This window comes from Pongo abelii, chromosome 9 (genome assembly GCF_028885655.2).
Source record: "Pongo abelii isolate AG06213 chromosome 9, NHGRI_mPonAbe1-v2.0_pri, whole genome shotgun sequence".
Taxonomy (NCBI): domain Eukaryota; kingdom Metazoa; phylum Chordata; class Mammalia; order Primates; family Hominidae; genus Pongo; species Pongo abelii.
In genome coordinates this window covers 96,290,942-96,318,671 of record NC_071994.2, presented here as the reverse complement: position 1 = coordinate 96,318,671, position 27,730 = coordinate 96,290,942, and the positions used below count along the sequence as shown (strand labels likewise).

General features: G+C 35.3%; 2 protein-coding genes across 8 annotated transcripts in view; one reads left to right on the top strand and one right to left on the bottom strand.

The window, feature by feature from the left end:
- SLC36A4 (solute carrier family 36 member 4) overlaps positions 1–27,730 on the top strand; it is a 344,024-nt gene that overhangs the window by 78,299 nt on the left and 237,995 nt on the right. The window contains exons 1-2 of one of the 2 annotated variants that reach the window (XM_054524922.2): positions 2,983–3,048; positions 15,659–15,796. The exons of the other annotated variant lie outside the window; for it this stretch is intronic. The gene's annotated coding sequence lies outside the window, so the exon portion shown is untranslated. Of the gene's footprint in view, positions 1–2,982; positions 3,049–15,658; positions 15,797–27,730 lie in introns of those variants that run through there. 2 annotated transcript variants of the gene reach the window in all.
- The window catches only part of DEUP1 (deuterosome assembly protein 1), an 89,839-nt gene that overhangs the window by 17,275 nt on the left and 44,834 nt on the right, over positions 1–27,730 (bottom strand). For 3 of the 6 annotated variants that reach the window (XM_063711325.1, XM_054524915.2, XM_002822351.5), the window contains exons 8-11: positions 16,154–16,299; positions 12,566–12,671; positions 7,712–7,909; positions 6,051–6,137 (exon numbers count right to left, since the gene is read on the bottom strand). In XM_063711325.1, coding sequence (XP_063567395.1) covers positions 6,051–6,137; positions 7,712–7,909; positions 12,566–12,671; positions 16,154–16,299 — 537 coding nt within the window. Of the gene's footprint in view, positions 1–249; positions 2,298–4,277; positions 4,300–5,158; positions 5,251–5,557; positions 5,628–6,050; positions 6,138–7,711; positions 7,910–12,565; positions 12,672–16,153; positions 16,300–27,730 lie in introns of those variants that run through there. The other 3 variants (XM_054524919.1, XM_054524916.1, XM_054524920.2) reach the window with 3 other exon arrangements.

Sequence of the window (27,730 nt, the reverse complement as noted above, 5' to 3'; positions counted from 1 at the left end):
TTGATTCCTTTTTTTTGGATATATACCCAGTAGTGGAATTGCTGGACCATATCGTAGTTTTAGTTTTAGTTTTTTGAGGAAACTTTATACTGTTCTCCATAGGTGCTATACTAATTTACATTCCCACCAACAGTGTATGAGGGTTCCCCTTCATCCAAATCCTTGCCAGCATCCATTATTACCTGTCTTTTTAAATAAAAGTCATTTTAACTGGAATGTGATGATATCTGATTGTGGTTTTGATTTGCGTTTCTTTGATGATTAGTGATACTGATTTTTTTTTTCATATACCTGTTGGCCATTTGTATGTCTTCTTTCGAGAAATGTCTATTCAGATCTTTTGGCCATTATTAAATCAAATTATTTGTTTTTTTACTATTGAGTTTTTTTGAGCTCCTCATATATTTTGGCTATTAATTCCTTGTCATATGGATAGTTTGCAAATATTTTCTTTCATTCTGTGGGTCATCATTTCACTTTGTTGATTCTTTTCTTTGCTGTGCAGAAGCTTTTCAGCTTGATATTATCCCACTTACCTATTTTTCCTTTGATTGCCTGTATTTTTGAGATCTTACACAAAAAAATCTTTGCTCAGACTAAAGTCATGGAGTATTTCCCTAATGTTTTCTTTTAGTAGTTTCATAGTTTCATGTCTTAGATTTAAGTCTTTAGTCAATTTTTATTTGATTTTTGTTTGGTGAGAGATAGGAGTCTGGTTTTATTCTTCTACATGTAATTACCAGTTTTCCCAGCACCATTTATTGAAGAGGCTGTCCTTTCCCTATTGTATATTCTTGAAAATACATTATTTTCAATATATCTAATTTTAGTCATTCTAGTGAGTGTGAAGTGGTATCTCATTGTGGTTATCGAAGATTAATTGGCTCTAAATGCATTGGTTTATATCTGGGTTCTCTATTCTGTTCCATTGGTCTATGTGTCTGTTTTTATGCCAGTCCCATGTTGATTTGGTTACTGTAGCTTTGTAGTATACTTTGAAGTCAGGTAGTATACTGTCTCCATCTTTGTTCTTTCTACTTAGTATTTCTTTGGCTATTCAGGGTCTTCTGTGTTTGCATATAAATTTTATAATAGTTTTTTTTCTATTTCTTTGAAGAATGTCATTGGCATTTTGATAGGGATCACACTGAATCTGTAAATTGTTGTGAGTAGTATTGTCATTTTAATCATATTAACTCTTCCAATACATGAGAATGGAATATCTTTCCATTTTTTTATCCTCTTCAATTTCTTTCATCAGAGATATATAGTTTTCCTTGTATATATCTTTCACTTGTTTGGTTAAATTGATTCTTAGGTATTTCATATTCTCTGTAGTTATTGTAAATGAGATTGCTTTCTTGATTTCTTTTTCAGATTATTCACTATTGACATATAAAAATGCTACTTGTTTTGGTATATTTTTATATCCTGAAACTACTGAATTTGTTTATCAGTTCTAACAATTTTTTTGGTGGAGTCTTTAGGGTTTTCTAAGCATAAGATCATATCGTCTGTGAACAGGGCTCATTTGACTTCTTCCTTTCCAATTTGGATGACCTTTTGTGTCTTTCTCTTGCCTAATTGCTCTGGCCAGGACTTCGAGTATTATGTTGAATAAAAGTGGTGAAAGTGAGCATCCTTATTTTGTTCCAGATCTTGGAGGAAAGGCTTTCAATTCTTCCCCATTTAGTATGATGTTAGCTGTAAGTTTGTCATATATAGCCTTTATTTGCATATTTGTTTTTGGTATTCTGTTGGGGGAATGAAGCCAGCTTGCTTTTATGCCACCATTTTGAAACTGGAAGTCTGCAGATTTTCATTTCTAAATAAAATATTATCACATAGAATCCGATAGTATATCAAAATTCCTAAAATATGGCTATTATAAGTTTAGTTGTGCCACTCCCAAAAAGACATGTTGAAATCCTAACCCTCGGTACCTCAGAATGTGACCTTATTTGAAAATAGGGTCTTTATAGTGTAAAAATGAGGTCACTAGGGTGGGCCACAATCTAATACGACTAGCATCCTATAAAATGGGAAAATTTGGGCACAGAAACAGACACACAAGGAGAGAGGATGATGGGAAGAAGCACAGGAAGAAGACAGAGGTACAGGGAGAAATTCATATGAAGACAGAGGATTGGGCTGCTGTATCTACAAGTCAAGGAATGCCAACAATTGTTGGCAAATCACCAGAATTCAGGAAGATGCAATGAAGCATTCTCTTCTACAGGTTTCAGAGGGAGCATAGCCTTGCTGACACCTTGAATTTGGACTTCAAGCCTCTAGAACTGTAAGACAATAAATTTCCGTTGTTTCAAGCCAGCCAGCTTTTGGTACTTTGTTACAGCAGCCCTATCAAACTAAGACTATGACTAAAAAGGTTTATCCCAAAAACTCAAAGGTGGATCAGTATTGGGGAATCTGTTAACCATGGTCTATTACACATCAATAAATTAAAAAACAAAACCCACATAATGTCATATTTCCTAAAAAGGCATTTGACAAGACCAGCAGCAATTCTTAATAACAACTCTAAGTAAAATAGAAAAAGATATAACTAAGACCATAAATTAAGAACAAATATATGAAACAGGAAAACTCTAAAACCACATCACTTAAAATCAAAAACTAGAAAACTTTCCATCAAGCACTGTAATTATTTAACATTTTCTTGGAGTTTTTAGCAAATGGTATATGATCAAAAAGAAAAAACCTGCTATGAGCCGTGGAAAACAGATAAGACTATCTATTTTTGTTGATATGATTTTGTATCTCAGAAAAGCCTAAGAAACCTCTAGTAAAAAGCCTACTTAAATTAATAAGATAATTTGTATTTTTTCTATATTAACAATAAGTTCCAAGATATTGAAAAAGGAAAATATTTTATTCATAACAGTACAAAAAATCGCAAAACACTTGGGAATAAATTTTGTTATTTATTTTATTTTTTATTTTTTTATTTTAACAGCAAACTCATCCTTAAAAAACACCTAGGAATACATTTTAAAAGAAAAGGACATAACCTATACAAAGAAAATGGTAAGATCTTTTTGAAAAACATAAAATATGAAGAAATGGAAAGCCATTCTTAGATGGAAAAATTTACTATAATGAAAATGCCAAATCAAAGTTAATCTATAAACTTACTTCAATTCCAAATAGGATCCAACAGGAAATTACCAGAAGAAACTAAATAAACTGAGCTTAATGTTTACATAAAAATTTAAATTTGGTTTCCATTTTATATCCCATGCAAAACAAATGGATTAAAGACTTAGATGAAAGATATAATAATCTTTGGAAAAAAACTGAAGCTATATATATTTAGAAGGGAGAACCCTGTTAGTCAAGGAAGGAAACTCAGAAGCTATAAACAAAGAGATCAAGTAGAAGTTTAAAGGATTTTGCATAGCCAAAAAAAGGTCATAAACAAAGTTACAAACAACAGATTTGGAAAAGCATTGTTAAAAATTGACATGAGGGTGGATGGGGTGGCTCACACCTGTAATCCCAGCACTTTGGGAGGCCAAGACTGGTGGATCACTTGAGGTCAGGAGTTCAAGACCAACCTGGCCAACATGGCTAAACCCCATCTCTACTAAAAATATATAAAAATTAGCTGGACATGGTGGCATGTGCCTGTAATCCCAGCTACTTGGGAGGCTGAGGCAGGAGAATTGCTTGAACTGGGGAGGCAGAGGCTGCAGTGAGCCAAGATCACTGCACTCCAGCCTGGGTGACAGAGTGAGACTCCATCTCAAAAAGAAAAAAATTTGACATGAAAAAGACAAATAAGCCAAAAGAAAAATGGGCAAAGGATATATCTAATTCATATTGGTACACACTGTCAATAAATATACAAAAATATGTTCACCTGGTAGTCAGGGAAATGCAAATTAAAGAGCTATTGAGAAATTACTTTATAACCATCAGAATGACAAAAATTAAAAAGACCAATAACACCTATGCCTACAAGAATGAAATTTTAAAAGGTACTCATACAAAGATGGTAGACACATGATTTAACAATAGCTATTAAAATTAAAACACACATATCCTTTGAATTAGCAATTTTACTCCTAGCAAGCTATTCCATGGTGTAAGTATAAGGATTTTTCTTACAGTATTGTTCATTCAGGCAAAACTCTGGAAACAGAGTTGAATAAATTATCCCTGAAATAACTATAAAAATGGTTTAATAAATTTTGATACACACCATGGAATATTATCAAGCTATCATAAAAATAAAATAGGCTTAAATTAGTTACCTTGGAAAGATACCAAGGGATACTGTTGAGTGAACAAAAACAAGACACAGAGAAGTATGTGTTATGATTCAACTTTAAAAAGATGATAAAATCCCCAAATAGGTACTATATGACTCTATGTATATATATATATCTGAAAAAGTTTAAAATAATACATACCAAGTAGTTAACAAGTATCATCTAGAGGAGGGGGTATAATGCGGGTAGATGAGTGGAGGAAAGAGGCAGGAGTAAAGCAAGCAGCAAGAACAAAATGACTGCACTAAAATTGCCCTTATGTAAGTTATGATTAAATTTATAAAAAATTATGTATATCTTTTATGAACATATATTTTTTTCTAAGAAATTAGGAAAAATAAAAGGATGTTCATCTACTGATTTGTAGAGATGTTCATGGACTGTCAAAAGGCAGTTTTGGAATAATGTATATATTATACATTTATTTCTGTAAAAGAACATTCAACCCATCTCCTCCTTATGTGTGCATATGCAAGGAAAAAGTTACAGAATGCTACAACAAACACTAATTCGTTAGCACTGGATAGCTTTGGATTGGGATAGGGTTGTGGATAATTAGCTTCTTTATACATCTCTGTGTCTGCTATTTCTTAAAAACACAAAAAGGTGAACAAAGTCAAACACCTAAACAAGCCAGAATTAGGCAGGCTCAGTGAGGGCTGTGATGACCCAGAATATACACTTAAAAACATTCAGATTGAAATGCTAAAAAAAATACAAATACCACTTTGTGAGTGAAAAAAGCACTCACGGAGGCAGGATCTGATTTAACTTTTTGTGTGTTCAGCATTTAGAAATAAAAATGTCATAGATGACACACAGTTTTTTTAATGTAACAAATAGGAAAATAACTTATGCCTTACTTTTTATCCATCTGTACTCCAATCACAGGATTCACTAACCATGCCCAAAGAAGAAGACAGAATGCTTCCAGAATGTTTGTACTCTTTTGATGCTAGAATACGGACCATTAATGAGAACAAGTATATAATATCACAGAAAATTATTTTAGAATTTTCTCAGAGCAAATAAATGATAAACAAGTTAACAATAATATTTCATTCATTCAATAAATAAAAATTCTCGTATAAAGATCAATTTTCTATTGTTACATTAAACAATTGAAAGGAGATGCACAGAGCCTGTTTAAGTTCCTTTGTGTAAACCTATAGAGCCATTGGTTAAAACCAGTAGTCCTTTATCCTGAATAATTCATTTATTTCTCCCTCTTTTAAATCAACCAACACTCATTGAACACTTACTTTATGCCTGAAGATGTGAGGTACTGGTGAAACAAATACCAATAAGACATGGTTCTCTGCTTGCCATCCACTGGGAAAGTGACAAGCAACAAAACAAGTCAGAACAAAATACAAACTAAATGTGGCATTCATTCTGACTGGGGTCTCAGGGGTGGCTTCATTGAGGGGAAGATTGGCACTTGAATCAGGCCACGTAGGGTATAGGATTTCAAAGGCAACAGCAAGAAGAAAAGCAAAGAAATAGCATGCTTGGCATATTTGAGGGAAATGATCAGAATTGAGCCCAATCCAACCAAAGAACAAGGGAGAAAACCAGACATTCCAGTGTTGTAGCCTGAGGATAAAAGTAACCTCAACTGAAGCGCAAGATAATTTACCACCCAACTCCTTCATGTCTAACACACAGCAAGTGCTCAATAAATGATGTCTAGGTTAATCGTGACCAATTCAGTAATCTCTTTGTTCAATTTATTGAATGATGTCAGCATATTACCGTGTATCGTCCAGGGTCTAAATCTCCCATCATTCCTTTTAGATGTGTGTTTTCAGTTCTGACAGCTTTATATTTCATATCTGAGACCTGAAATTAGCAGATAAAAGGCAAATGTAAAATTCATAATAAAAACTCATAATTCTATTAAAATTTTGTTTTGTAAATACAAATATTTTCTAAGTGTAATGAAGGGAAACACTTCTTCAATAACATTTCAGGTATTCTTACTTAGTTCTCCTATCTTTGGCAGGCACCACTTTACGTCTTTTTCTGATCAGTGCTAAACTACAAACACATACTTTCAATAATGATTCATTTACTTTTGTCCTCCAATCCCAAAATTCCATTTCTGGTTTCTATTTTCTATTGTATGCAATTTGTCACCAGAAAAAGCACATGTTAAAAACATGTTTGAGTAACTGTCAATTAAATTTATTCAACACCTGATTAATTTTTACAATAGGCAATACATAACTTTCATGTTTAATTTTGTTCTGATATTTCTGCCAAAATTCCATCTTTTTTAGTGACTACTTAATTTTGTCTCTCAATTTTATCTTTCCCTGATTTATTCTACTTGACAGGACTTGGATATGGTATCTGTCCTTTTATTTCACTAGAACTCATTTCTGTATAAAACACCTGCCTTAAAAAGATTTAATTTTGTAAATTACTAATTATATGCTCATTGACAAAACCTAGAAAATGTACAAAAATATAAAGGTGAAAATAAAAATTATTCATAATCCAACTACCCAGATCACTGTTAACACCTGTAAAATATCCCTGCCTATACAGGTACAACCAAAGTGATTATCCCATCTGTGCTGTTTTCCTGTGTACTGCAACAATAAATCACGGTTTAAGGCTTACAACTGGGCAAAGGCTAAATCTTTTCTGTTTTCATAATTCACATGATTTTAGTTGTGTTATTTGTGAAGTGACCCTCATATGCCTAGAAAATTATTAAATGATGCTCTCAAAACCTTTAGATTTGGGGTAAAAAAACAGATAAACCCTGTGCTCTCAATAGTAGGCCATCCATTTGATCATGAGTAAGGGATGGAGGGAATTTAAAAAATAAATAGGCAGGAAGGAAAGGAAGGATGTAGAAGTTACTTGTAGTATTTTAACAGAAGAACGTTACAATTGCTGTTTTTCCCCACACACCATGCTGTGCGTTGACTGCTTGTTCAGTAAATACGAACTAATTTTCATGTTTCAACATCCATTTATAAAAAGCCTGAAAGAAATACATGAAATGTGGGGGAGGGGTAGGAAGTGTTGAAGAAGAGCTGGAATAGAGACTTTTTTTTTTAAAGATAAAAATGTTAATGGAAGAGAAATACAGAAAAAATACTCAGAAAGAAATATTTGATTAGAGTATACTGTGGGAGGTGATCAGAATATAGGTTACAAGAAAATGGAAAGATGAGATTTAATGAAATTGTCTTGCACTGTCATTTGCCTAGTCCTTTTTGTTGGTGACACTTTGTGTTATCTCTGAAAGGTTTTATGTAACACCACAAAGCATTTCTGTGAAGCTAGTCTCAGAAATAATACCAAGAAATGTAATGTTTTCATTAGTCAATAATGAAGGCTACTATTGGCACTGAGCAAGAATGTGCCCTAGACAAGTGCTATTCTGCCTGCTTGCATACCTTTTGTTTTGCTAACATTTTTTCTTTTATTTCTAATTCCATTTTTAACTGTTTTTCTAGAAGGGCAGCTTTCTTCGTGACAGTTGCTATAGTGATCTCCTTCTGATGAAGCTCTTCTGTTAGGTCAGAGATTTCATTCCTCATTCTTTCCTGCTCAGAGTTACGGTACTCTTCCTCCTGTTGGAGTTGGCTTCTTATCTGCAGCAGATAGAGACTGGAAATATTATTGAATCCTTTTATTTATAGAGTAGCTTAAAATTTTACTGGCCATGTTCAGTCCTCCTATTCTGAAACTTTGTCAGGGCCCACTTCACCCCCCTTTTCTGATCAATGCTAAATTAAAAACAGATACATGTAATAATGACTCGTTACCTTTTTTCCTTTCAATTCCAACATTTCATTTCTCACTTCTATTTTCTGTTGGATGCAAATGATCACCTATGACTGATACTACTTTGATAACCACTTTGAGAGGAAGGTGAAGAAAGTATTATCAAGTATTTTCATGGAGAAAAAAATTGGCTTTAAAATGGTTACATGATTTGCTCAAAGTCATAAAGCTAATAATCGGCAAAGCTAGGACTGGAATCTAGGACTCTTGGCTTTAAATTCAGTGCTTCTTTAAAACTAAAACAGGCTATACTGTTTGTAACGAAACATTTGTTTCTCAGAATCACATTACAGTAAACGTCAATGTCTTCATGAAAACTCATCACTTCCCTTACTTAAGCCTTCTATTTTCTGAATCTTGGCTAAGCTTCCATGTTAGAAAGCTCTGGATTGTCTCTGACTCCTCTCCACCCTCGTCCTCCCAAACCTGGTCAGGCAGTGAATTCTGTGCATTCTATTTCAAACTCTTTTAAGTCTTGCCTCTGTCTCCATTCCTACAACTGCTGTCTTGGTCCAGCCTCTTAGCATCTTTCTAGAAACCACTTACTGTTTCTAATTCTTGAGACTTAAAGTACATAATCATCCATCTAAAAAAAATCATAGTCCATTGGGGAAACAGAAAAATAGACAATTACAGGACAGTGTAGCAATTAGTTTCAGCAGTATGTAGTGGCAGTGTGTTTAACCCAGCCTAGGGATGTCAGGATAGGATTCCCAGAGGAATGGTCATCAGACCCAAAACTGAAGGATGAATGAATGCCAATTAGAAGATAGAGATGCTCTAGCCGGGCATGGTGGCATGTGTGGGAAGCTGAGGTGGGAAGGATGCCTGGAACCCGGGAGGCAGAGGTTGCAGTACAGTGGGCTGAGATCACGTCCCTGCACTCCAGCCTGGGCGACAGAGCAAGACCCTGTCTCAAAACCCTGTCTCAAAAAAAAATAAAAAGGCATAGAAAAAAATAGAACATAGAGATGCTCTACGAAAAGTAAAAACATTAGCCGGGTGTGGTGGCATGTGCATTCAGTCTCAGTTACTCAGGTGGAAGGGGCACTGGGGTGGGAGGATCCCTTAAGCCCAGGAGGTCTAGGCTGCAGTAGGCCCTGATTGCGCCACTGTATTCCAGCCTGAATGACACAGCAGGATCCTGTCTCCAAAAAAAAAAAAAAAAAAAAAAAAAACAAAGAAGAAGAAGGAGGAGGAGGAGAAGGAGAAAGAAGTAGGAGGAGGAGGAGGAGGGCTCGGAAGAGGAGGAGGAAGAAGAGGAGGGAGGAGAAGAAGGAGGGCTCCCAGGCAAAGAGCTCAGTGAGTGAAAGCATGGCACACTCAGTGAACTAAAAGGAGTTTGCGGTAGCTAGGAGTTAGCTGCTCTGAGAAATAAGGCTGGAGAGTTAAGTAGAGGCTAGCCACAAAAGAAACATATGAATTTTCTCCAGGGCACTTTTTTAAAATGGATTTTTTTTTCATTTCACCTTTAAACATTTCAGTATATCTCTTTAAAAGAACGAGGCTCTCTCTCTCTTTTTTTTTAAATGTAGCCAGAATGTTATTACAATGTCTGTAAAAATTAAGAATTCCTTAATATCATCAAGTATCTAGGCAGTATTCAAATTTAAGCTTGTCTCAAAAATATAATAAATGTTGTTTAAGTTTAATTGAATTAGGATCTAAACATGATCCATTCATTGTGACTGGCTCAGATATCTTTCTGAAGCCTCTCTTTTTGTGTGTTCTAAGTAGTTTACATGCATCATCTCATTTGATCCCCACAATGTCTCTCTATTTTGCAGACTACTCTATTTAGCAGATTAGAAAATTAACGTGCATAACTTTTCACATCACATTTCTTGTGAAAGGCAGTCTAATTCCAGGACCTGTGAACTATTGTGCTCTGCAACCTCTGTGGGAAGGGTCCTGGAAGGTGTGGAAGGTGGTTCACATTTGGAAAAACCTGAGTTTTAGGGGTTGACACCTACAAAGAGATTGGAAAAATCTGGGTTTTAGGGGATGACACCTAGAGTGAGATTAGAAAAAGCTGTGTTTTAGGGGATGGCACTTAGAGTGGGGTGACCTAACATGGAAAGTACACATGTCCAGAGGCAAATGTGATCTACCATCAGGCTTTATGCCACCAACCCTTCCTTCATCTGATTCTATTCGTATTACCAACATATTCAGAGTTTCAGAGTTGGATATGACCTTAGAAATCACATGATCGAACCTCATCATTTAACAGATTTTTTTTAAAAAGACTCACAGGAAGGAGAATGAGGTGGAGACTAACGGACACGAGCACAAGTATCCTAACCCGGAGGACAATATTACAAGTCTCCTTTAAATCTCTTCTGTTTCCAAATTTTTACCTTCCAATTTATTTGATGAAATAACATGGTCAGTTTATAGTTTGTCCCAGTATGGATTTTGTTGATTGCATCCCTTTGGCATAGTTTAACATGTTCCACTTAAAATGGAACTTTTTTTTTTTTTTTTTTTTTTTTGAGATGGAGTCTTGCCTTGTCACCCAGGCTGGAGTGCAGTGGCACAATCTTGCTTCACTGCAACCTCCGCCTCCCAGGTTCAAGTGATTCTCCTGCCTCAGCCTCCTGAGTAGCTGGGACTACAGGTGAGCGCCACCACGCCCAGCTAATTTTTGTATTTTTAGTAGAGACGGGATTTCACCATATTGGCCAGGATGGTCTCAAACTCCTGACCTGGTGATCTGCCCACCTCGGCCTCCCAAAGTGCTGGGATTACAGGGGTGAGCCATCATGCCCGGCCACTTGGAAGCTATTTATATAAAATTCATTTGTTACCTTTTTTTTTGCACAGCATTCTGGTATTTAGTGGCCTCCAAGAGCCTATAAAGAATTTTGTGCCTCATACTCTCTCCCACCATGTCAAAACTGTGCAAAATCAGTAGATTCTTTATATTACTCAAAGTTGTATTACTTTATCTAAATCTATGAGGTTAAGAATCATATAACTATACTTTAGGTGGCTTTAACCAATCTTTCATCATTCACTGGGGACACCAGTAAAAAAGAGTTTTTTAAAGTTATATTTTTAAGTCAGCAAAATAAATTTTGTGAGATTATATGGCATTAAAGTGTTCAACGTATATGAAAAATGATCATTGATTCATAATACCTTTTCTCTACCTAACCTCTGTTAGTTCTCTGACACTCAACTCTTTGGCAGACGGTACCTGTCTTTCATATTATTGTGTTTCCTAAAGAAATTAGCAGAATAGCTATAGTTCTCCTAGATACTCAACAAATGTTTGTTAAATTTGTACAAACAACTGAATTTATGACCCTATATATTTATGGGAAAATTTAGCCTTCATATTAACTCATTCTCTAAGTATTTATTTTAATTTACTGTGTGTCAAGCACTATGCAGTGCACTAATTGATAATTCAAAGCCACACCCAGGTTTATTTAACTTTTAATTGTTTAGATTTTATAGCATTAAATATTCTGCCTGATCCTCAAACCTAAAGACCAGAGAGGTGGAGAGTAGCTATGATAAATTCACAGAAAGAAGGCCATTAATGGATTGTACTAGAGGGAGGAGAGAATCATACTCTTTGTAGGAGAGTAAAGAACCACAAGCTCTTTAAGGACAGTGCCCAGGACTTACTCATCCTTGTATTTCTAGCTCCAGCAGAGTTCCTGGCACATGTTAGGTGCTCAGTGAAAAAATGTGGGTGCAATAAATAACTATTGAGCCAACATTTACTAGATACTTCCTCTGAGCTAGATCCTATTTTAAGCACTTTAAGTGCATTATCTCATAGATTTTAACTTAGGGTAAGAGTATGGATACTGGAGCCAGATTGCCTAGATTCAAATATGGCCTCTGCCACTTAATAGTTGTGTAATGTTGAAGGAAGTTACTTTTTCTTGGTGCCTTAGTTTCCTCAAATGTAAAAAGAGGGTAATATTAGGACCTATTTCATTAGATGGTTAAGAGGAATAAATGAAGTAGGATTTCTTAAGTCCTTAGAACAGTTCCTGGCACATGTTAACTGCTATTTAAGTAGCAGCTAACTCATTTAATCCTCATCACAAACTTATGAGGTAGGTACTAATTATTTCCACCTTAGAAATGAGGCTCCTCAGTGTCTTGCACAGGAAACTTCTCCAAGCTTACGTGTGTGGATGAGCACCAGAGTCTGTGCTCTCAACTTTCTTGCTATAAGCCACCTATCACGCAGCCTCCGGCCCTCCACCCTCCACGTGTTGTAGGCAGTCTCCCAGTAGCAGAGTGATAACTTAAAGTTTGTGTTTTTTGTAGTCTCACACAGAAAAATGTCGGAATTAGCAGCTTGGTAGATTATCACCTTACAAAAAAATACAGAAGGAAAACAAAGGGAGTGAGAAGAAAGATTTTTTTTTTTAACTCCCTTTGTATGTAAAGAGTTCACATCTACCTGGAAGAATGGAGCTCATTATTTTTCATACCTCATTCAATTCTTTTTCATGATTTGGTTGATCTTGCATCACTGAAAACAGCTCTTTTATTTTCCTTTCTGGTTCTTTAATAGAAGGCAAATAAGATGATTCAAGTCTACAAATTAAACATAAAATAATGATTAAAATTAAGCTTAACCTGATAAATTGTTACGATTATATTGTTAATATATGTTAGACCATCACAGCCTGCGGAGATAGATCATTACTTTGTTGGAAACATTTTTAGTTACAGAAATTGCAAGTTCTAATACATTCAGATCCCATAAGTATTTACATCTTTAAGTGCAAATGGTTTTAATGGAAGAAAGGAAGCAATTAATAAAGAATTTCAATTATACATTAAAAATTGGCAGAATACTGGGACTTCATATGTAGACAAGATTTTGGGATAAAAAGAAAAGACTGTTTCCTATAATAAAATAGCTTGGTAACCCATTTAAAAAAAGGAAACACACCCAACTTGCTAATGTATTGTGGAAAGGAACTATGTCATGAGAAGTCTAAGAGGAGCAACTGTTCTATAAAAGAGATAAAATATCATTAACTCTGACAGTCTAACCAGAGAGTACTCAAATACATCTATTCTTTGGCTGCTTAATTTATAAAGTGGAATTGCAACCACATATTAATATTAGAGGAGAAAAGCAGAAACTAGTATAAAGAGTATAATACCCACAGGAGGTTTGAAGATGTCTAAGCAGATAATGTTCACTTTCATATGAGACAAACCAGTGAAATAAAAATCACAAAAACACAAAAATAAAGATAACCAGGTAGGGGAAGCAGCATGCTTTCTACTGGAAGTCAGGCTTGTCTATTCTGGAGGAATCTGTTGTTTTGAGGAACATATCCACTTGTGAGTACAATTTTAGGTTTCCAGATAACTTTTGAGAAGATTCCACACCTTCAGAAACTTCAACCACACAAATAAAAAACCCAAATCTGAGTAATGATAAAGAAATTACTAATTTAAAGATTGAAAATAGATGATCTATTATAAAAGGTATAAGTTGGTAGTGACATCCCTGAGCTACATGTATCTAGACAAGATTGCTTTTTTTTTGATTATCAAATATATATCTTAACTGTGGATAACAAAGTATATCAGAGTATAATGTACTGCTGTAATGTTAACATTCAGGAAAAACCATCATTAGCATTTTTATGTGCAGTAAATATATTTTTCCCTATGCATATATATGTGTAAAGATTATACACGTCCCATACAATTAAAATACTGTACACATTATTTTTCAGTGTCCTTTTGTTTCCCACTTAGTAATATATTGTGAGCATTTTCCATTTTATCCAATATTCTCCTAAAATATTATTTCAGGATCAGTCTTAAGGTTTCATTATTTCCTATAATTTGAAATGAGTGAAAAAATTCCGTATTTTTCAATTCTTCCTAAGCAATTTCAGGAAGTAGAATGCTGAATTGAATGCTAAAATCCTCATGGTGATCTTGCAAAATTCAGTGAGTGAATGAAACAAACATCAAACTCCAATGTGGACAAGTGCATAGAAGAAAACCGTAATCATGATAATATAAAATGCTAATGTACCTGTATAAGAGAACTATTATTTGTCATGTAGAATGAGAGTATGAAATTAGTTTAATAACTCTCAGAACATATCAACCCAGGGTGCTTCTACAACTAAAAAAAAAAAATAGAAAAAGCTAACAAAAGCTTGGCATTATTGAGAAAGTTTCTGAAAATGAATAAGAACATTACCATGCTACTTTTATAAAACTACTATGCATCTATTATCAATAGTCTGGGGTATTTCACTTTGATACAACTACAAAGAAGCAACAGTCTAAATAAAATAAACCAAAACAATAAAGCTGATAGAACAGCATTCATATGAGAACAAACTAAAAAAATTAGACTCTTTTAGTGGAAAAGATGAAGGCTGAGAATTCTAAAATACAATGGAAGTTGTGAAAAGTTAAACTTATACCTTTTCATCAAATCTCAGAATTCTAGAACTGAATTCTAGGATAAGAAAGATGTAGTCTGGAGACCAAAATAAATGCCAAGTTAAATAGAGGATGGTAAACAGGCAGAACAAAAAAGTTTTTACTGGCCAAATGTATAAATAAGTGCAAGATTTTAGATTAAATAGTGTATTGAAGGCCTGTTGGCACTGTTTGGAATTCAGCATGGGTCTTAAGAGCACCATAAAAAGTACCTACAATGCTCTTCACAAAGCCAGAGCTAGACATGGGTTGATTGGTGTGCTCTTCTGTGAAATGCCTTATGTTTTTAGGAATATATTTTCTTCGTGTGAAAGACATTACTCATCATACTGGAACAGCACTACATGTAATAAATAATCAGATTGATTAGTAATCAGTGATGATAATATACATCTTGTATACAGAGCATTCGATAATGCAGATTGGCTAATAGGCATTCTGTCACCATCCTTGGTGAGACACATAAATAGGTCATTTTAGGGATCTTAACTTGCCATTTGTTATTAAGCATAGACCTCAAAGAAATGCTAGCAGGTCTCACAACTTTGAAGGTCTCACAACTTTGAAGAAATAATTATTGCCTTTAAAACAATATAACAATCTTTCAATAAAGCATCCCTCACTATTTGGCTATTCAATTTTTAAAATCCTATCATTGATCTGGCATTAGCTTTCTGATTTTGAGAAAGATTCAAGTTCTATGAGAATAAGAGCATCAATGAACTATTAAAGCAGTCAAACTGTCTATTCACAAGCATAAACATTTAACAATCCTCAGCAGTCCCATTTCTTTTGTGTTTATGGAATATACAATATCTGTCTGATTTCCTTTGGGTTTATGGAATATACAGTATCTGTCTGATTTTAAAAGAGAAAAAAAATCTGTTTTAAGAAGAACCCTCAATGGAACAAACAAGATGGCAAGTGTGGTGGCCAAAATAAATACAATATGTACAAATGAAAAAGTTGACATCAGGTATACACAATCAAAACAAAGGCATTTAAAAATATAGAATAAACCTTATTTCTCTGAGTATACATAATTGAATACCAGTTCTATACTATTTTTGTATAATATATATATTTTTTTGAGACAGGATCTCACTCTGTTGCTCAGGCTGGAGTACAGTGGCACAACCACAGCTCACTGCAACCTTGACCTCCCAGGCTCAAGCGACCCTCCCAGCTCAGCCTCCCAAGTAGATGGGACTACAGGTGTGCACCCCCATGCCCAGGTAATAAAAAATTTTTTTGAAGAGTCAGGGTCTCACTATCTAAGGCTTGTCTTGAAATCCTGGGCTCAAGTGGTCCTCCCACCTTGGCCTTCCAAAGTGCTGGGAGCCACCAGGTCTGACTCAGTGTGACAGAAATATCCATAAATCAGGACATGATATAATTTTCTAGGTAAGTGAAGATGTTAATTCTGAAGATAAAATAACCATAAATTTTATTTTTAATATTTAATATTACCCACTAATTAACGTTAATACAAAATAGACTTTTTATTCTCATTTCAAATATAAAACTCTTAAAAACATTCAAACATCATGTTTTGAACAGTTCTCTCAGATTGTCAAATATAAAGATTATACCTTGTTTTATTTCCTTGAGCATTTTGGCACTCTCCTATTTTTAATAATTCTCTGTGTAATTGCAATCGTTCCATTTCTATAATTCTCAAGAGATCATCACGTGACTGTAACTCACTTTTTACCTCTGAGAGACCTGCTTCCATGGCCTGAATAAAAACATCAAAAAATTTCATGCTCATTTTTGATTATCATAATGTACAATGCATTTAAAAATATTTAACATCTATAAACCAGCCTAATTTTAAACAAACTGATATTTAGTCCTTTGCTTGTTCTGTCTTATAGAATTCCATTCCTTCATTTATGTTTTCTTTTCTTTTTTTTTGAGATGGAGTCTCACTCTGTTGCCCAGGCTGGAGTGCAGTGGTGCGATCTTGGCTCACTGCGACTGCCTCCTGGGTTCAACCAATTCTCCTGCCTTAACCTCCTGAGTAGCTGGGATTAAAGGCTCGTGCCACCATGCCCAGCTTATTTTTGTATTTTTAGTAGAGATGGGGTTTCACCATGTTGGTCAGGCTGGTCTCGAACTCCTAACCTCGTGATTCGCCCGCCTTGGCCTCCCAAAGTGCTGGGATTACAGGCGTCAGCCACTGCGCCTGGCCTCCTTCATTCATTTTTTCTAACAAATATTTACTGAGTTTTTATTATGTGCTCTGGGGATACAGACACAGAACCTGTTCTCAGTGAGCTTACAATCTAGTGGCATAGACAAAGAATAATCAAATCATCACACAAATATCACACTGAGTGTGAATATGAAAGAATGAAACATAGAAGTATGAAGAAAGTGCAATGCATAAAATTTTAATTAATACAAATACTTTCAAATTGTAAAAAGATAATAATCAAGAATAACGTAATGGCAAAGCTGGCCAACAAAATGAATTATAAACTTGATTCAACCCTTGCTCAATGGCAGCTATTCTTTAGTCAGTAACTGGAAATACCAGCAATCCTCTGGGTTCAGTGTTTTATTTTGTTAATAAGAGAAGCTTGAACTAGGTTAGCAGTTGTTGGCAAGGACCCATTAGAAGAGAGTAGAGGTAAAGGGAGTGGTGTCAGGTTCCTAAGAAGGTGGATAGGATGACCCTCAAAGCACACTGGGAGAATTGCCTAAAGCAAAAGTAAGGCCCTCCTCTCTGTAACAGGAAGGAAGGAAGATGGAATGCAGACAAGTTTATGCATTTAGCTAAGGGGATATTAAGAGACTGGCTATCTCTTGGCTTCTGTTTTCTCTGTGAATTAAAAAGTAACATCATGTTCTAACAGTAGAAGGAGAAGTGCAGGGTATAGGAGTGATTTTTGAGAGTGGTGAAGAGTTTAAATGGCTTACAATGGGAATGAAAGAATTAGCTACTTGGAGAAAAAATGCTGGATTGCTGGGCAGTGTTGAGTGCCCATTTGAGGTTGGGGACCATGGCCTGTTGGGTGATTTTCTGCAGCAGTACTTGGCTGTTCTCTACGAGAGAGGAATGGAAGAGTCTTTTAATATCATCAGGTCCCTTCCACACAATTATACAAGGAAATTAATGTCTTTAAAAAATGTCTGACTTATGTCATTAAATCCATTGCCATTTTTACAGATGAGGAAATTGAATGCCAGACTCGATCCAAAGTTACACAACTCATAACTACCAGATTTTGGAAGAGGAAAATCCAGATCTTTTGACTCCTAGTCCAGTTAGAACATTCAGGATGAAAAAATAATTCCTTCCACTCAAAATAAGTTAAATAGACCTCTAGTGTATTGGTAAAGACAGGATGGGAGGTTCTAAGGGCAAGGGTCTTCTCTGCTAGTAAAGGCTATAGAAAACGCTATATTTTAAAAAAGTCATTTGTTCAATAATTCTTAATATATAGATATGCTTAATATTCATTGAAATATAATCAATATTATTGAATTATTAATAATATTCATTGAAATATAATCCACATACCATAAATTCGCCCATTTAAAGTGTACAATCCAGCAGTTTTTAATTTAGTCACAAAGTTGAACATCACCACTACTTTATTCCAGAGCATTTTCATCATCCCCAAAGGAAACCTCATACTCATTAACAGTCACTCCCCATTTTCCCCTTCCTCCAGCTCCTGGCAACCACTAATCTACATTCTATCTCTATGGAATTGCCTATTCAAGATGTTTCATATGAATGGTATCATATACTATGTGGCCTTTTGTGACTGGCTTCTTTAATGTAGCAAAATGCTTTCAAGGTTCATCCATGTTGTAGCATCTATCAGTGGTTGATTCCTGTTTATGGCTGAATAATGTTCCACTATGTGGATATACCACATTTTGTTTATCTATTCATCAGTTGATGGATATTTGGGTTGTTTCTGCTTTTTGATTATTATGAATAATGCTGTTATGAAAATTAATGTATAAGCTCTTATGTGGACATATGCTTTCTTATTAATTCTTATACAGAAGTTCACAAAGCCTAGAAGAATAATTGTATAGAAGATATAGGATATAATGAGTTCCCAGATAATTTATTTTTACCAAGCCTTAAATATATGCTGTTTTCCAGGAGGCCTGTGTTCAGTGAGGGGCATAGTAGCATTACTTTAGCCCCAGAACTTCCTGGCCACCTTGGAAATAAATATAAAAAGATTCAAATTGGTGACTTAATAGACTTTTTTGGATAAAGACTTGTTTGGATAAAGCCTCCGTTTTGAACAGTGGAGATTTTTCAGGCAAGATTAAACATTTCAATAATAAAAGAAATGCAAAACAATAGATTACCAATCAGAAATACAAACTGACAATGTGAATGTCTCCCATAACTTTGCCCAGTTGAAGAAGCACTATGTGGGCTCCCTGGTTTGCAAATTTGCCACTAGGGAGCAATCAAATATGAAGTTGCATGTAGAAAAGTGCATCTGCTTTCACTTGGGGAAGGGGAGTCCACAAAAAGCTCTAACCTTAGGCCTATAAAATACAGTGTTGCCACAGGCTAGAGTTAGCTGAAACTCTGTAAAATATGTTAATAATAGAATATATTTGTTTACTGTTATTAGAAAATAATATCTGTAAGAGTGAAATTTGGAGACATCATTGAGAGGAAAAAAGCTTATTCATGACCTAACTACACAGGTACAAACATATATGTTAAAATTCAAACTTTTCATAATACAAATGAGTAATAATGATTTGACATGTGAATGAATATGCAAAGTATTTTACTTATAAATAACAGCATGTAAATTGGCTGCAAAAGTACAAGAAAAATTTGAAAGCTTTCTTGATATTGATAAATCTAAAATTGTTTTTTGACCTTGAATTCAAGATTAATACTAAATTAACACAAGAATGAGTGAATTGATTTAACTGAGATGTTTTAAAATTAGTATGCTTCTGCATGAAAGTCAAATCAATTATTTGTGAATGTGGGTGCAAATATTGAGGAAAATGATTCTTTGGTACTTGACTCAGTTACTGGAACATTTTCAAGTTTGTTTGGAACAACTTAAGTATGTAAATCAACTGTAAAATTGTATGGGATCTAAACACAGATCAGGTACTTTAGATGAATACTTAGCATGTAATATGAGATATGTTGGAAGCATAAAATACACACCAGATTTTGAAGACTTAGTATGAAAAAACGTAAAAACCTCAATAACTTTTTTATATGTTGATTACAATTTAGAATGATAATATTTTGGATATATAGTGGGTTGAATAAAATATATTGTTATGATATGTTAGTTTCACTCATTTTTCTTGACTTCTTTTAATTCGGCTAGTAGGAAAATTTAAATTATATTTGTGGCTTACATTATATTACTACTGGACAATGTTGCTCTAGCACCTTAATGACACATTAACAAGCAAACAAAAAAGGTTAACTTTTCTGTCATAGATGTTAGAAAAATGCAGAGCAATCTATTTTTGTCATTAACTTCCCATGAAAAATATTGCACATTTAAAAAACATGTAGAGTGTAGCATAATGAATAAATATATGCAATGAAATTAATAAGCATACTGACACATTTCAAGGTTGTGGAAAGACAAATGAGATGTGATTCATGTGAAAATTGAGATGCATGTGGCATTAAAGTGTGCCATAAACAAAAAGAATTTTACATACAAGAAATGATAGTAATTCAGATGTAAATGGTTGTCTTTTTGCATTTATGTGTATGATGTGGAACACTGTCATGACAGTTTTGTGAAAAGGGAAGAGAAACTTCTTTCCAAATACATATATTGGTTATAGTATCAGTTACCTCTAATTATTCCCATTTGGTAAAATATAAATTTTGTAAAACATGTTTAAAGCCCATCTGTTTAGTTAGAGATTTGCCTAATGGTTTGAGAGGAGCAGTGATTCTAAACCTTCAAATCAACTATCAAATATAAATAATTGATATATTTTCATTTAGATTTATCCTAAAGAAAAGAATGAAACATGAGTAAGATTTGGAAATGAAACAGAGGAAAAGGTAAATTAATGCAATATATTCAGGATTTTTTCCTAAATGGATGAAAAATACTTAGTGTTTTCCCGAGAGTAGAAATCTTTTAGACACCTTAAAGTTTTTGAACCAAATTACTTTTCAAAATCTTTTCATTAGTTCTACAACAGATTTTGTTTTTCATAAAACATGGTCCAGAATAATTTGGTTTGATTTTTAATACATGTGATTCTTTTGTAAAACATAAAATGCGGATTCTTAGTTCAAATTTAATAATAGTCCTAGATCCAAGGATAACTAAATTTTTTTTAAATGAACAAATACTTGTAAAAAAATAATATTGGTAAACTTCCTCATAGAAATCAGTATAAATATCAGTCACATTAAAAGTTGTTATTAGCTGGCTGGGCGCGGTGGCTCACGCCTGTAATCTCAGCACTTTGGGAGGCCAAGGCGGGCAGATCACAAGGTCAGGAGATCGAGATCATCCTGCCTAACACAGTGAAACCCTGTCTCTACTAAAAATACAAAAAAAAAAAAAAAAAAAAAAAAAAAATAGCTGGGCATGGTGGCAGGCGCCTGTAGTCCCAGCTACTAGGAAGGCTGAGGCAGGAGAATGGCGTGAACCTGGGAGGCAGAGCTTGCAGTGAGCCGAGACTGCACCACTGCACTCCAGCCTGGGCGACAGAGCCAGACTCCGTCTCAAAAACAAAACAAAACAAAACCAAACAAAACAAAACAAAACAAAACCCAAAAAAACAGAGCAGGATGAAATTTCTCAATCAAGTGCTATCCACTAAAAATATAATGTGAGTTACAAATGCAAGCCACACAGGTAGTTGTTATTAGCTACGGAAGACATCACAAAATGAAGTTAGAGAATTACTAGTGAAGAATTTGAGAAAAATGACTTGCTTCAAAATTTAAAAAAGGGTTGATCAATTTTAGCGCTATTGACATTTGGGACTGGGCAATTCTCTGTTGTAGGGTTGTCTTGTGCACTGTAGGGTGTTTAACAGCATCTCTGGCCTCTACCCACTAGATGCTGGTCACACTCCTTTCCTTGTCGTGGTAACCAAAAATGTATCCAGGCATTGCCAAATATCACGTGGGAGGAAAAATCACCCCAGTATAGAGCCACTAATTTAAATGAAAGTCATAAAAATTAGGCAATGAGTACTGCTGTTTTGCAACCTTTAGTATAAGTAAAAAGACTTCACAATTATATTGACTTCTATGAGTAGCTGGATTTTAATTTTGTTAGTTATATTCAGGAACATTAATAAATTATTAAGTACATTAATATATAAATACCATAAGAAAAAATCAAAATAGGCAACATGGACTTTCCTTAGCCGAGGCAACCCACAGAGCCTTCTCAGGTGTTCATGTAAGCCCCTAAAAGTTTGTAGAAATCTTTGAGGAGTAGGGAAGAAGTGTGGTAAGTTACATCCTGTTGAACTTGGGTCAGAAGAGTAAGTTAATTAAATGATATCAGTAAATGATAGGGCAAGCTTGGCCAGCAGCTGGTTTGATTCTTCTTACTTCCTGCTACACATTGACTCCCAAGTTGCATGCACTCTCCCTCTCCTTGCCACCAGGAGTGTGTCATTGTGATAAGTGTGAGAAGCATAGGCTTAAGGCTTTTATTTGGAGGGAGAGTAGAGATGGTGATCCTAGCTAGGAATGTTATAATAATGTTCCTCAATGTACAGTCTTTCCCTGTTTGCAGCATTTTTTCTTTTAACAAGATTTTCCATTCTACTTCCTGGAAAAATATAAACAATAAAGTTGAGGAGGAGAAAGGTGGAGTTCATCAAGGAAAGCATTATAGAGAGAGTCAGTCATACTGCCAAGAAAGAGGTACAGAGGATCTTTTTTTCCCCAAAGAATACAGGTGTAAAAGTAGCCACTTCTATCCCACAAGTGAGCCAAAAACAAGAGCTGACTCTCAGCCTGAAAAAGAGGATGCTCTCGGATCCTGTAAATAGGCCCAAATAGAAGTATTTTTGGGGATATTAAAAGGATCTGATGTTAGTGAAGAAGGCGAACCTCACTGAAGGGTAGAACCAGACTTGATAACTGGGCCTACTAGTGAAATATGTTTCAGGCAACTAAATAGAACAGAGCAAAATAAGCCTGAGCAGAACATTGATTTGTATGGATCAAATCCAAAAAGACTTAAAGAAGAGACAAAGCAGGGAAAAATGGCAGATGGGAGGCAGGACTAACTTGCAGCTCCCACTTGGACAGACACAGCAGTGTCTGGAGAGACACATCATGAACTTTTGCTCCAAGAACTACTGTAGGAACATGCCAGGAGGGCCAAGAGAATCCATCCTTAGGGAAAGTGGGAGAGCACCACATCAAGGGAGCACCCCATGGGACAAAAGAGTCTGAACAACAGCCCCTGAGCCCCAGATCTTCCATCTGACATAGTCTACCCAAATGAGAAGGAACCAGAAAAACAATTCTGGTAATATGACAAAATAAGGTTCTTCAACAACCCCGAAAGATCACACTAGCTCACCAGCAATGGATCCAAAACAAGAAGAAATCTCTGAATTGCCAGAAAATGAATTCGGAAGGTCAATTATTAACCTACTAAAGGAGGCACCAGAGAAAGGTGAATACCAACTTTAAGAAATCAAAAAAGAGAAACAGCATAAATAAAAAAACAATCACAACTTCTGGAAATGAAGGACACACTTAGAGAAATTCAAAAATACACTGGAAAGTCTCAGTAATAGAATTGGACAAGCAGGAGAAAGAACTTCAGAGCTTGAAAACAAGGCTTTCAAATTAACCCAATCTGACAAAGACAAAAAAGAATTTAAAAAAATGAACAAAGCCTCCAAGAAGTTTGGGATCATGTTAAGCAACCAAACCTAAGAAAAATTAGTGTTCCTGAGGAAGAAGAGAAATCTAAATGTTTGGAAAGCATATTTGAGGGAATAATTGAGGAAAACTTCCCTGGCCTTGCTAGAGATCTAGACATCCAAATACAAGAAGCTCAAAGAACACCTGGGAAATTCATCACAAAAAGATCATTGCCTAGGCACATAGTCCTCAGGTGATCTAAAGTCAAGATAAAGGAAAGAATCTTAACAGCTGTGAGGCAAAAGCATCAGGTAACCTATTAAAAAAAAACCTATCAGATTAACAGCAGATTTCTGAGCAGAAATCCTACAAGCTAAAAGGGATTGGGATCCTATCTTTAGCCTCCTTAAATGAAAAAATTATCAGCTAAGAATTTTGTATCCAGTGAAACTAAGCTTCATAAATGAAGGAAAGATACAGTCTTTTTCAGACAAACAAATGCTGAGAGAATTCACCACTACCAAGCCAACATTAAAAGGCACTCTAAATCTTGAAAGAAATCCTGAAAATATACCAATATAGAACCTCCTTGAAGCATACATCTCACAGGACCTATAAAACCATAATGCAATGAAAAAAATAAGTATTCAGGCAACAACTAGCATGATGAATATAATAGTACCTCACTTCCAAATACTAACATTGAATGTAAATGGCCTAAATGCTCCACTTAAAAGATACAGAATGGCAGAATGGATAAGAATTCACCAACCAAGTACCTACTGTCTTCAAGAGACTCACCTGACACATAAGGACTCACACAAACTTAAAGTAAAGGGGCAGACAAAGATATTCCACGCAAATGGACACCAAAAGGAAGCAGGAGCAGCTATTCTTACATCAGATAAAACAGATTTTAAAGCAACAACAGTTAACAAAGGCAAAGAGGGACATTATATAATGATAAAAGGACTAGTCCAACAGGAAAATATCACAATCCTAAACATATATGCACCTAACACTGGAGCTCCCAAATTTATAAAACAATTACCACTAGACCTAAGAAATGAGATAGTCAGCAACACAGTAATAGTGGGGGACTTCAATACTCCACTGACAGCACTAGACAGGTCATCAAGACAGAAAGTCAACCAAGAAACAATGGACTTAAATGATACCCTAGAACAAATGGAGCTAACAGATATTTACAGTCTATGCAACAACTGCAAATATATATTCTCTTTATCAGCACATGGAACATGTCCTAGCCAGAGCAATCAGACAAGAGAAAGAAAAAGAGGGCATCCAAATCAGTAAAAAAGAAGTCAAACTATCTCTGTTGACTGATGACATGATCATATACCTAGAAAACTCTAAAGATTCATCCAAAAAGCTCCTAGAACTGATAAATGAATTCAGTAAAGTTTCAGGATACAAAATCAATGTACACAAATCAATAGCACTGCTATACACCAACAGTGACCAAGCTGAAAATCAAATAAAGACTCAACCACTTTTACCATAGCGCAAAAAAAAAAAAAGAAAAAGAAATACTTAGGAATATACCTACCCAAGGAGGTGAAAGACCTCTACAAGGAAAACTACAAAACACAGCTGAAAAAAATCACAGATGACACAAACAAATGGAAACACATCCCATGCTCATGGATGGGTAGAATCAATATTGTGAAAATGACCATACTCCCAAAATCAATCTTCAAATTCAATGAAATTCCCATCAAAATACCACCATAATTCTTCAGTGAATTAGAAAAAAAATCTTAGAATTCATATGGAACCAAAAAAAGAGCCTGCATAGCTAAAGCAAGACTAAGCAAAAAGAACAAATCTGGAGGCATCAAATTACCAAATACCCTATGCTATAATGCCATAGTCACCAAAACAGCATGGTACTGGTATAAAAATAGGCATAGAAACCAATGGAACACAATAGAGAACACGGAAATAAACCCAAATACTTACAGCCAACTGATCTTTGACAAAGCAGACAAAAACATAAAGTCTGGAAAGAACACCCTGTTCAACAAATGGTGCTGGAATAATTGGCAAGCCACATGGAGGAGAATGAAGCTGGATCCTTATCTCTCACCTTATACAAAAATCAACTTAAGATGGATCAAAGACTTAAATCTAAGACCTGAAACCATGAAGATTCTAGAAGATAATGTTGGAAAAACCCTTCTAGACATTGGCATAGGCAAAGACTTCATGACCAAGAACCCAAAAGCAAATGCAACAAAAACAAAGATACATAGATGGGACCTAATTAAACTAAAGAGCTTCTACACAGCAAAATAAATAATCAGTAAACACATAACCCACAGAGTGGGAGAAAATCCTCTCAAACTATGCATCTGACAAAGGACTAGTATCCAGGATTGATAAGGAACTCAAACAAATCAGGAAGAAAAAAACAAACAATCCCATCAAAAAGTGGGCTAAGGACATGAATGACAATTCTCAAAAGAAGATATACAAATGGCTAACAAACATATGAAAAAATGCTCGACGTCACTAATGATCAGAGAAATGCAAATGAAAACCACAATGCGATACCATCTTACTCCTGCAAGAATGGCCATAATCAAAAAAATAATAGATGTTGGTATGGTTGTGGTGAAAAGGTAACACTTTTACCCTGCTGGTGGGAATGTAAACTAGCATAACCGCTATGGAAAACAATGTGGAGATTCCTTAAAGAACTCAAAGTAGATCTACCATTTGATCCAGCAATCTAACTACTAGGTATTTACCTAGAGGAAAAGAAGTCATTATATGAAAAAGATACTTGCACATGCATGTTTATAGCAGCACAATTTGCAATTGCAAAAATACGGAACCAGCCCAAATGCCTATCAATCAATGAGTGGATAAAGAAAATGTGGCATATATATATATATAGGAATACTACACAGCCATAGAAAGAAACAAAATAATGGCATTCGCAGCAACCTGGATGGAATTAAAGACCATTATTCTAAGTGAAGTAACTCAGGAATGGAAAACGAAACATCATTTGGTTATTGCTCCTACTTATGTTCTCACTCATAAGTAGGAGCTAAGCTATTAGGCTTCAAAGGCATAAGAATGATGTTGGGGGACTCAGGGGAAAGGGTGGTGGGGGGGTGAGGGATAAAATACTACAAATTGGGTACAGTGTACACTGTTCAGGTGATGGGTGCATCAAAATCTCAGGAGTCACCAGTAAAGAACTTATTCATGTAACCAACCACCACCACCACCCATTCCCCTGCCAAAAGAAGAAGGGACAAAGCAGAGAATGCTTTGGTTGGCACTGGATGACCCAAAGCCTAGAGGAGAATACTTGGGAAGTACCAAGAACAACAATTTTCTTATTTACTGAATGTGATTCTGATGCAGATTCCAGCAGTACAAAGACAGCTGCAAAATGTAAGTTTAGGTTGCCTTTAAATAGAAAGCATGACCAGTTATCATATACTTAGGGAAGCAAAAGGCAGCAGCCTCTGAGAAGGAAAGACCCCATCGCTGCATGACCCGCAGTCATGCAAACACAGCTCAGACAGTCGGAGGTGGGCTGATGCTAAGCACTTAGAAGCCCCTAGGCATTCTCTAGAGCAGATGAATGAGTGCTAACCTCATTTATATTAGAATGAAGCTACAGAAAACACCATCAATAACTTTGCTATTTCCAGACAATTTCTGGCTTCCTCTGCATTTAGTGTTTGTAGTTTAGCTTTCTTTATTGGTTTGCATCTGTATTCTAACTTGTATTAGAATAAGACCTCCCTCCTTAAAGCTGGAGTTTGAGGTGGGGAATATGTATGTCTTAGAATTGCCTCTGAATGGGAGAGACTGGGAGCCTTGTATTCTGTCCCTTACCAAACATGGGGAAAGAGGAACATAGAACAGTAGATGCTGGCAGAGAAAGAAGTTAAAGGACTAACTCCCTATATAATCCCAAATATGATGTGGCAGGGTGGGGGAATGAGGAGTTGGCTCAGGACCAAGAAATGACCCTGGGAGTTTAAGTGGCAAAAGATCTTGGGGTGGTATATCTCAAGGAAATGAAATGGAAGTTCTCAGGCAGTGACCTTACCTCAATCATGTATGCTAGGTAGAGGAGGGAATAGAGTGAGGAAAAGATATGGGCCAACTCTCATGGAGGAAGTGATAGAAAGAGGCTGAATATTTGGAGGTGGGAGAAAAAACCTAAAATGGGAGATAAAAGAATGTCTCAAGTACTAATGAATAAGAAATACATATTTTGTAAAGAAATTGGTAATGACCAATTTTGATGAATGCTGTATAACCTTCCTAAAGATTG